General features: G+C 44.9%; 1 protein-coding gene across 1 annotated transcript; it reads left to right on the top strand.

Annotated features, from left to right (window-relative positions):
* Nucleotides 1-9078: 9078 nt before the first annotated feature.
* ast (single-strand DNA endonuclease protein asteroid) lies at nucleotides 9079-18326 on the top strand. Its single transcript, XM_075703962.1, has 3 exons — nucleotides 9079-9352; nucleotides 13319-13523; nucleotides 16343-18326. Exons 1-3 carry the CDS (start codon nucleotides 9192-9194, stop codon nucleotides 18074-18076), a joined length of 2100 nt encoding a protein of 699 aa, XP_075560077.1. The 5' UTR covers nucleotides 9079-9191; the 3' UTR covers nucleotides 18077-18326.
* The last annotated feature ends 327 nt before the right edge of the window (nucleotides 18327-18653 follow it).

Genomic DNA, 18653 nt, shown 5'->3' with positions numbered 1-18653 from the left:
TATCTTCCAAGCATAGGTGCTGATTAAGGTGGCACGGGTGAAAGGCCGTCATTTAGAATCCTCCAAACTAATGACTTGGAAATTGGTATCTGGTGTTACGTCTCAAACACCACCAAGGGTGTTAATTGAACATTTGCCACGTTTCAAACCACCGCATCCCCTAACCAGACGTCAGCGCGGCGTGGGCAACGACTAAAAGCGCTCACCCACCATTACCTAGAAACCGTAGAAAAGGATGAACGGGAGGGAACTACGACAACAAATGGATAGTGCCAGTTAATTAGACGAGTAAAATCACCACCCATCCCTCGGCACTTATCCAGCCGTCAAGACAGCGTGTAAACCGGCTGTTGCAGGGTTCCACGAAAGGCCCTCAGCCCGACCTTCACCTTGCAGACTGAGCGGAGAACGGGGCGGGCCACGGCGAAAGAACCAGGTGTCTCCGGATGATTTCTTTCTTCCACAAATTCCAAACCAGTTTCTTCGATGCGGAGTTACTGCGGGTTATGGATAGCCTGGGCGTGATATCGCAATGGAGTCGACGATGGTTATTTGCTGCTGGACATTCTTCAGATTCCCTAGTCGACACGCCTAGGGAAGACGACGGGATTAAAGGCGGATACTTTTCGAGAGTGAGGACTTAGGGTCCAGATGTGAACTGAGACGTTTAACTTGCTCCTGCACGGAGTGGTCTCCCGTACTGGAGTCGTGTAACTAAGCTAATAAACCCTTTTCCTTCATTTTATACAACTTGACTTCGTAGTTAATGGGCTTGGTGGATTTCGTGCCCAGAGAGAGAGAAAAATTTATTTACAGAAAGGCAGAGAGGTCGGCCTGAGCTATAACTTGCTCTGGCCTGCTACTCTACTCTGGGGAAAAGGGACGGGGAGGGAAAGGGCTGATGAATGATGATGGTATAAGGAAGAGACGCGTATATACAAATTCACAGAGTTGTGGTATCTCTAAAGGCGTGCGTCCAGCCCAGTGGCTTGGAGAAAAGCTACAGCGGCTCTTGTTACTAGGGCTGCGCTGGTTGCATGAGGCCAAGGGCCTAAAAGAAACTCGTCCGATAGCGGTCTCTCATGGATGTTTGCTATGGAAGAGGCAAGTTGCTGTCGTTCTTGCGCGTACGCGGGACACACGCAAAATATATGTTCAAGTGTTTCTGGCACCTCACAGCATTCACAGTTTGGGCTAGTATCACTGGCACCTATCATATTTCTATAACGGTTGGTGAATGCGACACCAAGGCGAATCCGGTGCACCATGCTCGTGTGGTTTCTTTTGAACTTGTGAGGCATACGAAATCTCATTTCTTGGTCCCATTTATGTAATCGGTTGTGTCGTCAATCTGGTTGGGTCCAGTGTTCCAACGCCACAGTCGCAACACTGGGCGGCCACGTACCGCACGCTAGCATGACGGTTTGAGGCCATAAATGGTAGAACATCCGTGCTTCGGCTAGGTCTCAAAGATGGAATCCTCCGCCGCTGTTGATGCTGCCGGTTTCTCTCATGTTTTCAGAATTTCTTATGATAGGCGATGCGTATGGTCTAGCACCACACTTCCATATATTTGCGGCCTTCCTCTTGTTGCCATTTGCAGCTCCCAAGGCAAAGTACTTGTTTTCCTTCTGCTCATTAGAGAAAGACATGGCGACTGGGACGAAACAAAACGCACCTTTAAATCCTTGCACTGACGTTGTAAATTCGCTTTTATGGTGACAGGTGTTGTGGCAAAAAACAACAAAAAAAACACCCATGCACTTTATGTAGGCTAAGACAACAGCTATCACAGCTTGTTTCCAACTAACACAATACGCGACGTGTTAATTCGACCGGAACGCGGCAGATAATGCGCTAGCTCGATCGCGATGTTTTTCTTTATTTCCTTTATTTCGTCCTGGCTAACTCAGAGGGAGCATGTTCGAGGGCGCTGCTTTATGATGCGGGTGGGAGCGCAGTCAAATGGGGCGCTATAACGTAAAACTATTCCAAACTTTTCTATTCCAATTCTGCAATGAGCCCTCCGCGATTGAGGAGGAATAAACTTTATTTGTGCACAGCAGATTGGTCAAAAACTTTTTTGGACCACTCCACTTCACCTGTCTGTCACGCAACGTCACGAAAACAGCGATAGCTCCCCATCTGATATGACGTGTACACACTGATTATACATGATTTCATCGAACAAAAGAAAAATAGTTATTTCTGATTCGACGCCTTTTTACCATTAGCCCTGGGCTATTGGTCAAAAGTTTTCAGGCTGCACCCACTTCACACTTCACCTACCTGTCACGCAACGTCACAAAACCACAAGAACTCACCGCGTCAAAGTGATGTGTACGCGTTAAAGATGCATTAATATGCCGAACAAAACTGAATTTTTTTCTGAATAGCCGCAGGCTGCCCCGTTCCGGAAGGAATAAAAGATGGCTGCCGCCGATCGCTCAGGCACTGGCTGCTCGCACCTGCCGGAGAGCATGGGTTTATTTGCGTACAATAAAACGTTTTGCGTGGCAGTGTAACGTTTTCGAGCACTTTCGGCATGTTTACGCTCTCGTTCTGCCAACTCTTCTTTGCTGAGGATCCGTCTTAGCGTCATTCTTAAGCTTCCGTTGCATGCCGCCGCGATTTTCGGCCAGCCGCCGCAAGCTGAGTAAGGGAAAGCGGAGCAGACAAGCCGCTCAGTGTAGGCAATGTTATTCGTTTTTCAAGCAAACAAAAGTGACCTCCTATGAACGAGGACAGCGTTTGATTGGTCTGTCCAGACAACTCTGCAGGTGCCCGCCCGATGCTTGCTTCGGCGGTTACGCAAATTTGACGTCAGGAGATTGGAATAAAAACATATTGGAATAGTTTTACGTTATATGGCCCATGGTATTCTCCATATTTCGCAAGGGTTTATTTATGAATCCTAAAATTTAGTACGCAATTAGTACGTCGCTGAAACTACCACAGTTAGATGTCCCTTGGCTACGCCTACAAATACCTCATTGACACTTTGATAATTAGACTAGTACGTCTCGAGTTATATAATTAATTACAATGACCTAATTGAGTCTCAGTAACAAAAAAAATTACTGGCAGCTACTCCACTGTACTGGAAACAATACGCACTAGATTTTCTACGAGTAACGCATTGCTCTTCTTTTTTTAATCTTGGTGAATGATAGTTCATTGGGACACGCTATATATATTTATGACCTCTGCATACAGGTGACGATGTTTCCATCCCTAATAAATGTTGTCAATTATTAGAAATATTTTTCTGTCGTGAGTCGTTAGCATTGTTTACTGGAAAGAGAAGCAATGCTGAGACACATATAATTCACCTACATTTCACACGCCATTGATAAAATATTCTGCCGAAAGGGTCACTGAAGTCTATAGGGGTTTTTTCCGTGTCAAAAAAGCACACAAAGCAATTTGAAGTGAGGTGAACATGCAGTAACATATTCATTCTCTAGGCATAGGCTATCCACACCTTTAGAAATAATTGTTAATTGGCTACCTCCTTCTCTCTCAAAAATATAATGAAATTTGTTCTGTGTATATATTTAAATATATTGTGCATGTGCATAGTGTTTACAGTGTAAATTAAAAACAATATTGAAGTGAGGAAATAGGGATGAGGCAGCCGCCGCAGGCGTTTCTGATGCGCTTGTCCTCCTATTGTCATGATTTGCAGTAATAAAGGGAAAGTATGAATTAAAAGCCATGCACGTCCGCGGCAACAGATCGATGCAGTGAGCTATTAGCCATAATAAAATTCTAAGTGAAAAGGTCGAGGCAAGTCAAAAGAAACCTGAAATAATGTGAGTCAAAAAGTTCTAGTAATGACACTTTAGGTGGGGCGGGTGGGAGGGCGGGGGGGGGGGGGGGTAGGCTTCGGCATCGCCGGGGGAGGGGGGAGGGCTCCGCCCCCCGCGGAAAACTCCGAAGGGGTCTCGGGTCCTGGAGCCCCCCGTATTCGGCGCCTATGTGCATGAGCGTTCGGTTCCACAGTCAGCCGGACGAATTCTACTACCACAGGGGCATCTCAAATTTGCGCTGCGATCGGACAAATGTCTGAATGGGTGCAGGGATTATGTAGAAAAATAGTGTAAGGTCGTAGAATAGTACGTATATCTGTAATTACCTGCATGTATACCTTATTTTGGCTAATAAAAAATAGGGGCCAAATGCTTTCTGATTCGCCCTCATATATATATATATATATATATATATATATATATATATAGCTGAAGCTCGATTTAGCGAAGTGATGACCACGCTGGAATTATTTCGTTAAATCGGGAAGTTCGTAAAATCGAAAAAGGAATTTTTCGGTCCTTCGAAACCTAAAATTGCAACGTAGCGACACGCAAAAGCTACCGCGGCATTGCATTTGCCGCTAATCCAGCCATCTGTCGCATAAATCATGAAATAACGAAAGCAATCACCACCGCCCCGCCCCCCCCCCCCCCGAAGTGGTGTTGAGGCCGCTGTTCCGTGCATGGGTGCTGCGTGCAGCCTCGTCAAAATAAAGCTAGGGCCGTGACCATGGCGCCTAGATGCCTTAACGCGATAGTTTTAGAGCGCACACTGCTGAATGCTGCCCATTCCTTCAGAGTATAAAATATATGAAACGCAGAGTTCTCTTCTGATATAGGGAAACCTAGCCAATAGCAGTAGCGTGATACTTTCGATCACTTGCTTACATATATTTTCGTCTGTGTTCTATTGGTACTGAAATGGCTCTGCACATTCGACCAAGGTCATTTTCACGAGCATATCTACGATAAGTAGTGATTACACAATGAAATTCGAGTTATACCTGCGAGAGGTTTGGCCGGATTTTTGAACAGTGATAACATACTGATACTGCAACGCAATGTAGGTGACAGATATTAAATAGTTCCAGCATTTGATAATCCAACGATTTCATGCCGTAAGGCACACTAGTCGGTGGGCGCGGCTGATTATAGTACTTTATTTGGACCTCCCACTCCCCCGCAGGTTAAATGTTGCAAGCTGACTGCGTTTTCGAAAACGGATATAGCGGTCCCAAAAAACTGAGCAGGATGCAAGTTGTGCAAGCTGACACTTGTTAGGGCGGGAACTGCCCAGCGTCAGGCGCTCTCCGCAACGCGAACGTGTATGGAGAATCCCGCGCGTCGTCCGCTACAGGGCGCCCCGAGAAGGCACAAAACACTGTCCTCGCTGTCCAAGCAAGGAATGCGTCGTAAAAGTGTTAGTTATGTGGTCGCACTATTAAGAAAGAAAATTTAGCTTCAGCTGTAGTTTTACTGGTCGTTCCAGCGCGCAGCCTAAAGTGCCCGCGTTCAAAAGGGTGTTTCGGGACGGGCAACTGACATACTCCCCTCCCTTCCACTTTCGACAGCGGGAGATAAAGTTCCCCCCCTTTTCTCCCCCCCACTTTCGATAGATAAGCCCCGTACCCTTTCGCTATGTTTTCACTGTTCTGTCCCGTGCGTCTCTCTCTCTCTCTCTCTCTGGGTTGTGCTTTTTCGTCTCTGGGTTGTGCACTTGTGTCGCTCGCGCGCTTCGCCTTCTCGACTACGGCCCCAGTATTGGCCTCGAGCTCCACCACTGGAAAAGCTGGCGCCACCGTCGGCGTGACGTACTATTAGGGATCACGTGCACATAGCGGCCGCGTCGGCTGCTTCGGGAGCGCCGAAGCGAGCTGAAAACGAGAGTTTAAATTCCCTCGTACGCTGCGGTCCTCATTTAGTGGCGAGATTTTCCCGCTTAGAGTGTCTCCTTTACAACGCTTGAAAGCACTACAATAGGTACTGGCTGCCTTTGAAGGCGCGCAACATGGTAGACTACTGCTCGGTGCCGCAGTGCCGGACGTACGCAACGGAGCCCGGTGTCAGACTTATTCACACGTAGCCGCAGGACAAGCTGCGTGAAGCTTGGCTCGCGAAACATAAAACCGACAAACAGTCGTCGGCTACAACTCGGGTATGCAGCAAGCACAGACGCGAGGAAGATTTCTGCTACGGCGTCGGGTCTGCGATGTTCGGAAAACGCGCATTGAGACGCTCGCTCGAGTCCACTGCCCGACTAATGTCATGACAGGTTGGTCTATGAACTTGTCGATGCTATAGATACTGGCAAGTTCACTGGAGTGGAAAGGGAGCGGTAAGAAGCACATTAAAATAAAGCATGGCATATGGTCATGTTTGTGTTACGAACTAATGCACTGGATTACAAAAAAGCAGCAGCGCGAAATCGCACGCTGAGAACACCGATAAACATAGAGTACGACGCAACTCGAGAAATAATATTGAAACGTCCAAGAATTTAGAAGAAAAAAAAAAGATTGAATCGTCACGACGGCACATCACAGTCCCCGTAGGCGTCGAAGTCTCTACAACGAAATTATTTTTGAACAGCTCTGATAGCGCCCACGCAACAATGCTTGCTTGTATACTGTCAAATGCTCATATTCTGCGGCCTAAAGCTCATGACACGGTGCGAAAACGCGCACGCGGCCAAAGCGAAACAGTGCGCGGACAAGCATGCAGACGGGCAGTAGGTTGATGCGAATCTTTGCGACCACTGCATTGAGGCTTCATTCTATTACGCTCCATTTAGTTGTACAAACACTATAAGAATGTATTTCACATAGTTTGCTCTCAGCGTTTACCTACCTTCCACGCAAGGAGGAGGTTCGGGAGACTCTATCGCGGCGACCGCGCGCAGTGGAGTTCACTGTACGTATTCGGTAAAGAGATAGCGTCTGTAAACGATTCTGCGCTTTCAGCTTGCCCAAGATTATTATTTAGACAGTAAAAATCTTCTCTCGTTTCGAAAGTACGTACAGAAATGTCCGGAAGAGCTCGTGCGTGGTGTTTTCAGTGAGCGCTGACAGCAAAACCTATAAGGAGCGCGCCCCGTGATCCCTCATACTACGCCAGCGAGGCGCTTCCGATAGATGGCGACTCCGTAACTCCTCGCCGCCAATAGAGAACTAGATTCTAGTACCACAGAACACCCTAGTACACTGTAGCCCCAGTTAGGGTGGCTAGAATGGGGAGGTGTGAAGACCGGCCTCCGGTAGCTGGCCCCAAAACGCGTTCCTGCCGCGTGACGGCGCTGCCGGCCGGGGCGCCGTTTAGGGCGCCGTAGTTTGTCGCGGCGTCTGGATACCTCCGGGCGGGAAAATGATTTGGTAGCGCTTAGTTTTAGCGTTTGAATGCGTTAGAATCTGACCAGACTTTTTTCTCTACATTGTAGATGCAGAGAGAATTTAATGTTTCGCTGCTCTCATTCCACATGGAAACAGCGAGCACCGACTACGCAGCCGACACAGCAACGGTTTTTGCGACCACCTCTTGCCGAGATTAGCGCGCTTATTCTTGCCGAAAGTATAGTTCATAGGAATCGCCGCGCAAGGCCAGCGCATTGGAATAACCTTGAATGTGTCGCCCGCACATAAGTCACATACCTGGGATTGTAACATTACTTTAAATGGAGTAAGTTCATGCAATATATCAGCATTGTGGTGAAGAAATTCTAGAAAGTACAAAGCGCTTGTGAGTTAATACATGTTTATTGGAAATAACACAGTTATTGCATAACATCACATTTTTACAAAACACAGGGCTTAACCTTCTTGGCTTTGTTGTGGATGACACACTGATTTAAGCCTTTGAGGAGAAAGTGAATACGTGTTATACAATAAAACCTAGACACTGATCCTGTTAGATCAGCGGAATGCTTCCTGCAGCCAATCTGTGGCACATCGGCTGCTAGAAGCAAGAAATTCTTGACAACTTTTGCGTGCACTCGCGTATTGCTAAATGCACGAGTGAACCTGTCGATCCTCGAGTGTCTGAATGAGGTTGTATAGACAGACTGATTGATACAGAAGCACCCCCCCCCCATGCACCCCCAGACTGAAATGCATAAGCTTGCATACTTCATTATAATGATGAACTGCGCAGGAGTGGGGTGGTCATTGGCTCCATTGGACTGTCTCACAATACCGAATGAACGCTCCAAGCATTCCTGACTGAGGCGGGAAGTCATCAAGAACCTGAACCCAACCTTCTCAGTTAGATACGTCAAGAAGTGTTTAGTGGAACGTATGGTCACACGCAGACCTTCTGATGTGCCCTTGCTTAAGAAGCCGAGCCCTTTTGCATGGGCCTCCCACTGATCCAGAAATGCTAGCATGCTGTTAAGTGCAGTTTCTTGAGCACTGCTACGTCTGAAACACGAAAAGCATTTACCACCGGCACACGAAAATGAGCACAGTGGCTGTGGGCATACGTCAAAGCTTCAGCTGGAAACCGTGATGTCATGGCTTCAATTGCTTGAGCCATCACGTCAATGAACACCGTTGTTGGCTCCAGATTTGAGTACTGTTGCTCAATTTTTTGTTTGTGTAAGTCCATGGCGTGCACATGACCGGGGTTGTTGGAGAAATATGGGAGAGGCCTTTGCCCTGCAGTGGGCGTAACCAGGCTGATGATGATGATGATGATGATGATGATGGCGTGCACAACTGCACTGTTGAAAATATTGAAGGCCAGATTTACCAGCATCTTTTCAAATCCACTAGAATATATGTGTGAATATGTCAACTTGGGTGCAAGTTTCAATGTCAAGGCACTGCTGTCGACCTTCCATATCGTTGTAACAGGTTCACAGGGTGTCAAGGGATAGCGACAGCAGCTCACACCACCTACTTTGAAGAAAAACTTAGGAAACGCGAGAAAAACACAGCTGCACTACACCGACCACGAGAGTTACTTTGCGCTCCACCGTGGCCTACGAGACTGACAAGCTCACGGCGACCCCGCGCTAGCCACCCAAGCCGCGCCCCCGACGGAAGCGCCAAATTTTCCCCCAGTGGGAGGAACGCGCAGCGGGGCCTCCCTAGGCAATGGCGGCGGCGCCGCGGTCTTCACACCTCCCAATTCTAGCCACCCTAACTATGGTCTCTAGAATAGTCGGAGTAATCCAATCCAAGTTTTAGCTGAATCCAAACGTATTCTGTGTGTGGACGAGATTCTGCATTTGTTGCGGCGGTAAAACGTGGTGAAACGTGCTTATATACTGTCATACTGTGCTGAGTTTGGTAACCGATTGTATGGCCGTGTACAACATGACAAGGTGACCAAAGCTAACCGCTAGCGGGCCAGACCGTAGCCGTCGGCTGCTTTACGCGAGCACTCATGGGTGTCCACGGCCTTAGTTCATTTTTCACTCTTAATCCTGACCTGTCGGAATGGAGGAATTTACACTCCACAAAGTTAGTGGTTGACGGAAACAATCTCATCTACATGATCTACTTTACGTCAAACCTCGAATGCGTCTACGGTGGCGACTATGATGGGTGAGGAGGCTTGATTATGTCACCACTGCGATTGTGGTCTTTAGTTACCTTATGGGGGAAATTTATTCGTTTACTCACGCTAGTGACGTGACTCGCCGATTCTTCTTCATTTTTTTTTTCTTTTTGCGCGCGCGCACAATAGCAGCATAGCATGTTGAGTAGTCTTGCTGTCCAAATAGCACTTGTTATGTGTTATGTATGTATGTACAGTCCAAATCTTTACGACAGGAAACACAGGAGTGCGTGCCGCACAGTACAAGCAGAACGCTCTAGCGAGAGGACGAGCCTCCGCTGGAAGCTCAGTCAACCTCGGCTGAGGTTAACAGCCTCCAGCAGAGGCTCGACCTCAGTGAGTCCGAGCCTTTATTATCGGGATGTCCAGGGAATTGCAGCTGCTCAACTGAGCCGCCTGCAAGTTTACAGTGGCTCACACCAGCTACACTTCCATGCTCCCGTCCTGCGTAATCGTGAATGCTGCCCTATTAGAGAGCAGCAACTTAGTTTATTGTCAGTAGTTTTGCATTTTATCTACAAAGCCTACATAATGTGAGCTAATAACCACAGGGTCGGTGCCCGAATAGACAAGCTGGGCAAGAAGTGCAACCATCGGCAACAGAAAATGGAAGAACTTAGCTACAGAGAAGTGAAGTTGTCATCAAAAGCAGCCGAGTGTGGAGAAAGAAGTGAGCAAAATGGGACCAGGGCTTGCATTGAGTGTCGAGCATTGAGCTAAGTGCATCCAAAAATGACCACTCCCACCTGAGGACGTCTGTCCCTGTCACATCACCTGACCTATGCCCTCTCAAGATAAAGGCTGCCCCTGACAAGCAGACCAACGTATGCTGTGACAGCAGATACCTTTGAACACTGTACCTTTACCAAATAGTAAACTAAGCACCCCTAGGGTGCTCAGTTGTTAATGCATGTGACCCATGCTAAAGCCACAGGGCGTGTGCGCAGGAGGTGGCATACCGATAAGAAGGGATGCCCACCCAATGTATACGTGACGGAATGGGAAGAAACTTCAACAATGATACAGGTTGTCGGCTATACATGCACTTCTAAGGTCAGCCCGACCATTCAGCATTTCATCTGTGACTGCAGTGGCCTGCAGAGAAAAAGGATTGAACACTTGCATCCCTGATTCACTTTCCTTAGAGTGGGTCATGCTCAGGAACGATGTGCATGCCAGAGAGGTGCCAATCTCCTTGTGGGAGCTGGCATGTTTGGCTGGCATGTTCTGCTTGTTACTACAGCCTCAGTTCAGTGTGTCAAGTTGAGCATCCCATGTATTGACACCTGTCAAGAAGCGGCTCAAGTGAGCAGCAGTGATTGTACTAGGCACAATGCAGCATTTTGTGTACATAGTATAAATGCACTACTGTATGAATTAAGAATTTATTTGAAATTTGTTGAAAATTCTAAAAATTATTTTATAGAGAGTTGGTTGCAAATGATGATACAGCCTTGATGAGAAATAATTAGAGGAACAGGAGGGCTTGGTTTTCGGCATTCCTGGGCTTTTATCGGACAGTGGTGAAATTATGTTTGTCTGTGAACAAATAACATTGAAATAAGATAGTTCCCTGTTCTTCCTCTGTCTTTGGTTACCACAGTGATATAAGTAAGGCAGAAGGAGGTCTCACAATTTGGTGGACCATACACTGTGCTGTTTATCTCTGGATTACATGGGGAAAGTTATCACCCTTTATCAGGTTCACTCTTTGTACTGACCAGGCATCTACCACTCTGCTTAGAATAATTCTCTCTAGAATGCATGCACCTTAGTCAAAATTGCCACTTACTTGAGACATAGGGATCATTCAGGTAGAGTTACTTCATTATAATGAGGGTAACTTTTTTTAAAATTTTATTCACAAATTCTCCAGTTTGCTTACAGAAAACCAGAAGGGTCAGGATCAAAGGCGCTAGCATGCGCCTGACTGAGGCCCTGACCCCCTGTACAATCTGCACTCCAGCAAAGCAGTCAGGACAGCGTAAGAATGAAGAGAAAAGGAAAAAAGAAGTGGTGGGGGGAGGGATTTGAACAAGGAATTCATGAGGAAAGATCGAGAAAAGAAATTATACACTGCATGCTAAGAAAAACAAGCACAAAACACACCATGTGCAACTAAAAAACAGTATGAACAACACAGTCTGGACGAACAATAAAAAAACATAATTAACCACGTTTGTAATACTGCTATTTCAGTTCTTAAAGTCATGATTTGTGTGTGAATTCTGGATTATTTACCTATAGGAAAAATTGAATCCTTCAAATACTGCAGGATATCAGGAAAAAAGTTTTCAGATGTTGTATCGCATTTAATTTAGACACTGCAACACCTAAGTAATGTAGTGCCCACACTTAACTAGTGGCTGTTACAATAAACTCGCTCTGCTATTTGCTAGTAGTACCACAAGCCCCGACATGATACTGAGGCAAAGCCCAGGCCACTTAAGCAATACCTTATGAGACTTCCATGCGACATAAAATTAACGGAGTTGCTTTGCACGCAGCTTTGTGTCACTGATGTATGGCTTGTGCACTTGCCTTGTACCTGCAACTGCATCCTGAGTCACAGCACAGTAGGCGTGCTCAGTAGTCTTTCACATTGTGGTTCCCTAGTAGCAAGTTTAGTCCATGACAGTAGTGAAATGTAAAGGAACACCATCATGCATAAAAACAATAGTCATACCTTCATAATATAAGAAACTAAGGCTCTGTTACAAGCCAGCACAGTCATGATTTATGGGCTTTCGACCATATATATGGTGTTCTTTTTTATTGCCTTAACAGATTTTGCAGTGTGAAAAATTATGTGCTTACTGCACCACTTTTGTTGCTCATTGACATGCAAGTGAGGTTTATTTGTTCGCAAACTGTGCTTCACTTCATGTTTGGTTGTTCTGCAGTACTTATTTCCATCTGGGATATACGAAACATGTATACCTCCCAACTCTTCAGAGTTTTCCATAAAGTTTAGGATTGTGGGCTCTGTCTACAATTTTACAAATTTTGAGTCCTGTTTTACTAAAATAAGTTCCACTCCTGAAAAATTTTTAAAGGTACTGAAAGTACTGAAAAATCGGGCAGCACAAGATTGCAAAAAAAAAAAAAAAAGGCCCAAGCAAGAAAGAAATTGATGGCACTTGTGCCACCCTCTTCTGACAGTGCAAGGCACGCATGCCAGAGCAGATCTTGCTTTGACCAAATTTATTTTTGTAGTTCCTACAGCAGGTTAAATGGGCAAGAGCAAAGTAGCTGAAAAAGAATTTAATTGTGGTGTTTTACGTGCCAAACCATGATTATTAGACATGCCTTAGGGGGCGGTTCTGAATTAATTTTGACCACCCGGAGCTCTTTTATGTGCACATAACTACTTTTGCATTTCGTCCCCATCAGAACTCGGTCTCCGCATCCGGCATTGAACACATCCTTGTACCATAGCCACTGGGCTATCACAGTGGGTGTCACAGAAAGAGTTACTCTGGTCTAAAGACACTTTGTCGCTTATCAGTCTCTGCTGCTCCAAGTTTGCTGTTGCTGATGTGCTGTATCTCAGAGTAGATTGTTGCTAATAAAGCATGTGTGTATTCCACTAAAGGTGTATACTCTGTGCAAATTTCTAAAAAATATGTGCTATACCCTCCTCCTTGTGTCTGCAGGATTTTTACAAACTTTGGAGCTCACAGGTTGGTAGGTGTGCATATAGAGTTAATGGTGTTGAGATGTCCCACTCTGTAATGACTGTAGTAATAATATGCCTTAATGACCTGTTTCAGCCATTTGCTTAATTTTGCAGGCGAAGAGACCTGAACAAGGGTTCTTTTAAAAGGCTTTGATAACTCAGAATGCTTTATATCTACTGGCAGCAGCTGGTGTTTCTTGCCACACTGTATTCTTATCCATGGTCCATGTTTGAGTATAATAACTAAATGTGCGTGTGCTTTTCTATCCCCTAGGTATGCAACAGCGATACGCAATTATTTCGCTGTCTTCAAGGCATGCGGCATTGAGCTCATTCTGGTGTTTGACGGTGGACATGATGTGTCAAACCGCAAGCTGAAGACAACCCAGCGTCGCCTCCAGGAACGCTTGGCCACTGCCAAAGCCATTGCCAAGACCGGAGCTCCCAACTTAAAGATTCTTCCCATACTTGCTCATGAAGTAAGTTGTGCTGTCCAGTCATTAGGACTGCAGTGTGAGTCGGTGAAAGCAAAGTATAGAATAAACATTCAAAGTTTTAAGTTTATTTCAGTGTTTTTGTAGTTAATTACACATAATTAAATTTGTCCAATGACAAAGTCAGGACTATGAGCATTAAAAAAATGAATTGGTGTGGTAAATCAGCCTTTTACAAATGATTGTATAGTAGTCCCTAATTTAAGTAACACCATAGTCATTTAATGCTTTTCTACTGGTCTCAAAACTTCAGGCCAAGTTTGCTATAGAGACAGCAGCTGCCACTAGGGGCACCATTGCAGATAAGGAAGCTACGATCACCGGAGTTGTCGGCTTGCTTTGGTGGTTTAGAATAATTTAGATGGGCTTAGGCCCAATTGCACTAGGTCAATGTGATGCCGATTTCGATCTGCCGACTTCCTGCTACAGCTGTGCTGTGAGCGATGTTGGCAGGAATGAAGTCATCGGCAAACAAGTCGATGATTTTGTTGTCAGACTACAATACAACGGCCACCCACGCTGACATGGCTGTTGTAGAATTTCCACTGGAGATTCCTTCATGTGCTGCTCTTTCTTTCCTTTCTTTATTTTTATTTTTTTTCCCTTCTTTCTTTCTTTCTTTCTTTTTTACTCATTCTCAAGGCATTTAGCATACATATTTGTGGCAAGGGGTGGTTAGATCGTGCTCTGCATTTTTTCACACCGGCACATACGGCCACAGCTAGTTGTTCACCTCAAGCACCGTGTAAACCGCACAGTACTGACGCGACATAATGACAAAATATTGCAAGATATAACGATTTGCGCATATGAGCACCCTCACATCACGCTAGCTGAGACAAGCTGCATGATTTGAGTGACAGGCGGCTTTAGGGGCCCCTTAGAAAACGACTGAGAGTGGGGGGCTGTTATTGTTATTGTTTTCTTTTTTTTAGAACTCTTGATCATGCATGCAGTTTGCTCAATGCAGTGTTGTCATAGGAAACCCTGTGGGCACAGTGCTCAGTTAGAGAGCATGTAGCTTTCTTTGAAAACATCAATGCCTGCTATACTCGCATAACTGAGCCAGGCTTGCTGCACTATTGGGAGCTGTTACTTGTTGCATAAGAGGCAGACGAATGTATCAGTATAAGAATATTACAAACTCATTTATAGGTCTTGGACACTACATACAGTACTACCACTACATGTAGTCGTATTTCGTTGATGGAAGCGCAGGCGAGTGCAACTGGCTGCCTTTGATCGAGAACGGTGATGTACCGAAGTTGACTTTGCGCCATGTCGTCGCTTTCCCGCTTCTTGTATATGCACCATACAACACTTAAAATTGCTCAGAAAAAGCAGTTTCCTTTGTCTTAATTACTTATCTTTTAGTTCAGGTCCCTCTGTAGCAGGTGCACGAACTCGTCTGCTGAGCTAGGCCCAACATTCGCTGAACAAGATCGACACAGCCTCAAACTCGATTTTAATGACTGGCGAGGGCTGACAGTCGTGTATTTTAACTTCGGAAGCACATTTCAACTCACTTTGAGAGCGTATAACTGTAGGGTATCTCGGCTAATGTTAGCCAAGCTACAAAAATAAAGAAAAATGGTCTGATGACCGGGCACCATAGGTCTCATAATTGTATGTTGCAGTGTGCTTTTCTTTTACTCTTTTCTTTCTTTTTAACAGCTTGGCTAACAATAGCTAGGACACTCAGTATATATATATACAAGGACAGGTGCAGCAGCAGTCACACTGTTTTCTCTCAGAGATTGATTTTACGAAGGTTGGAAGCTCGTTTTACCCGCCACTCTGTAGCCGGAATGACACTGTTGACACAACAGGTCTTCAATGTTGTTTTTCAAGCTCCTGAGGACTAGACGAGCTTCTCTGCACATGCTAAAAGGCAGAAAGAGCACATGAGGCCACTACAAAAATCGCACAAACACACCAGCCAGCTGCTACGCCGCTTACGAAGTGCCCCCTCATCATGCCTCCTCTGAAACAGTGGTGCCACTGCGCAGTCACTGTTGGCAGCGTCTGAAGCTCTCCCTAGCATGATGGAGTAGTTTTGTGACCAGTAAAAAAAAAAAAAGTGTCAAAAGACTCTAGTAACACTTAGTGCTTCAAACCTCCTCCTGTTCAGGGAGTTTTCTTCTTCTTCTTCTTCTGGCCCTAGCACACTTGTTTCACAACCTTTACATTTCTGAGGAAATAGCTACTGGCTTTGACTGAAAGCTTTACATTGTCAGGAACCACATTTTTCAAGGATTCTTTTATTTTACATTTTTTCCCTCATTGGTTAGCTCACGTGCCGTTATTGCTGGTAACAGCCCCTTAGATAATGATAAGAAGGAAAAAAATTAAGATGGTGTATAGACTCGTGTAAGGGCTTTAACCTCAACTTGGCAGCCCAAAATTTGGAGAGAAAAAAAATTCAACAGAAAAGCAATTGCGTTTGGCACCCTAATGCCATGCGTTGTGTACTTCTGCGTACTGCTACTAGATGGTGAGAGCTGTGCATTGAACTCTGATGCAGTGTTACATCTGGAGTGTGCACAAGTCGCTTGTTGCGCCACCACCATTTTGACCAAAAGGTTCGGTCCTGTGTAAGCGCCGCACCTAATAAAAGTGTGGCCCTTAAACAAGTTTATACAATAGGTACAATATGTAGCATCCATTGCTGTTTTTATTTGAGGAATTGTTAAGCAATTTAATTGATTGCTATTATGAAATATATAGCATTAGAAACTGGTACTGTTGCATTCATGTTGCTGTCCTGCTTGCATTGACATAATTTTTTTTTAATTTACCTGCAGGTGTTCAAGGATGTTGTGCGAGAACTTGGCATCCCAGTCTTTCAGTGCAGCTTTGAGGCTGATGAGGAAATCGCTGCCATTGCTAACCATTATGAGTGTCCAGTGGCCAGCCAGGATAGTGACTTTTATATATTCAACCTTGTTGGTGGCTTTATTCGGCTGGACTCAATCTCTACAACACTGCAGACAGTGACTGTGGAAAATGGTCAAAGTATGAATGCTTTGTCCTGCAGGTGGTATCATGTAGACAACTTATTGGGTCATTTTCCAGGCTTTGATAAGTCTATGCTTCCATTGTTTGCTACATTGATGGGAAATGACTTTGTCAATGGCGTAATGTTTGAAGGCTTCTTCAACAGCATCAAACTTCCTCGACTCAGGAGTAAAAAATTAAAGATCAGTAAGCAGCATACTAAGATGGTTGGCCTCCTCTACTGGTTGAGCACAACAAGTTCTGATCTCGCGTTATCCCAGATAATGCAGACACTGAAGACAGCAAGGCGGGAGTTCACTGCCAAAGTAATTTTGGACACCATGTCTCGGTATGAAGTGTGCACTTCACCATTTGTTGACAAGTTGAAGGATGGAACCAAAATGGTTCTTACGGATGCAGCAGACAGCACTTTCCCAGAATGGTTTTCAGAACTGTACTTCAGTGGAATTCTTAACCCATACCTCATCAATATTGCAGCCGTGCACAAGGTGTTTCATTTGACACAGATTGATTCTTTTGAGTTGGAAAGTAGTTATGCATGCTCACTGCCCCTGCGGCAAGTCCTTTATGGCCTAGTATTGAGCGTGAACTCGAAGTCCAAGGATTTGGCATCAGTAGAAGAATTTGACAGAGAAGGACGGAACATCACTCGTCGCTTTGTTGAACCCATCCTAAGTGCAGCTGGTTATGGAGAGCTTCCACGGTTGGAAGAAATTCCTACTTTGACAGACCAGAGACGTAAGGATTTATTTTTTCGCATATTTGGTGTTGAAAGCATACAAGATCAGTGTCCAGAATCACTACATGGTCTCTTCACAGTTATCTGCTTCTGGCTGAAAAATTCAAAATTAAAAGTTAATGAAAATCTTTTTCGCTCATTTCTTTTGGGCATTGTGCTATTGAAGCTTCTGCCAAGGACGAAGTTGTCATCTCGAAAGACTTCGGAGAAGCTCAAGTTCCTCAGGAATGGCTGTACAGTTCGAAGTCGTGAAGGCATAGGGGACATTCTACCTGGTGTGGAAGAACAACTGAGTCAGGACATCCTATGTTGCGTGAACAAAAACTTTTCAAAATTCTTCATTCGTCCCACTCACAACCACGCTAAGCGCTTTGACTTTGAACTGGTGTATTTGGTCAGTCAACTGCAGACGTGCCTTTTGTTTGCAAGGTTTCTTAACAGGCTGTTGCTTGAACCATGCAAAAATGTTGAGTTTCACAAAACATTGAATGGCACTTTTCTTTACAACTTCACAAAGGAGCTGGATAATCGAGTAAACCCAGATCTTTTTATTGCTGAATATTTGGGACGAGGAACTGTGCTTGAGACAGAGTTTTCTTTCTTCTACAAGAAGATTCGTGGCCTTTTGCCAGAAGACAGTTTCAGTGCAGGAGCGGCTGCAGGTGGAAAGAAGAAAAGGAAAAAGAGGGAGAAGGCCGAGAGTTGTGATGTGATGGAACAGCAAGATGACTCTGGACTGCTGTCAAACCGCTTCGAAGGGCTTTTGAAGGATTATGATTGACTGTGTGTGCTATACATTAGCTTCATTATGCATCCAAACTTCACGTTGAATGCTTTTATCTATTTCACCTTGTGTACAATTGTACGTATGTTCAAAGGCATCCCTGCCATGTTGAGTCATCTTGTGACACCTCTTGTATTTTAATAAATATAGGTGCTGAAAAAGATGTTTCATGTTCAGTGCATAGTGAATAAAAGGTGGTTTATTGCTACTGCATCGTAGTTGGTGCATTGGATGTTTTGTATGCACATGTCATATAAAAGTGTGTTTCTTGGAGGAGCTTGTGTTGATGGTTCACCATAGTTATGCTGATTAGTCATTATGTTAAGCTTTCTCAAGACTTCGTCTCAATAGCTTGCTTGCTTCCACAGAGCTGGACTGTGACCTGCTTATACATTGGTACAAAAATGATTTCACATTTAAAAAGTGCCATTAATTTGCCTTATATTGTAACCTGCACTTTTATTTAACAACTTAAGATATTGCGCTTACTGTTGCTTTTTTCGCACTCAAATTTCACAACAAGGTCGCATTTTTTTAATCCTCATCATTCGATGCAACACTTAGCATTTCCACT

This window comes from Dermacentor variabilis, chromosome 1 (assembly GCF_050947875.1).
Source record: "Dermacentor variabilis isolate Ectoservices chromosome 1, ASM5094787v1, whole genome shotgun sequence".
NCBI lineage: Eukaryota > Metazoa > Arthropoda > Arachnida > Ixodida > Ixodidae > Dermacentor > Dermacentor variabilis.
The sequence above is the reverse complement of the archived record's forward strand: the minus strand, read 5'-3'. Positions and strand labels throughout refer to the sequence as shown.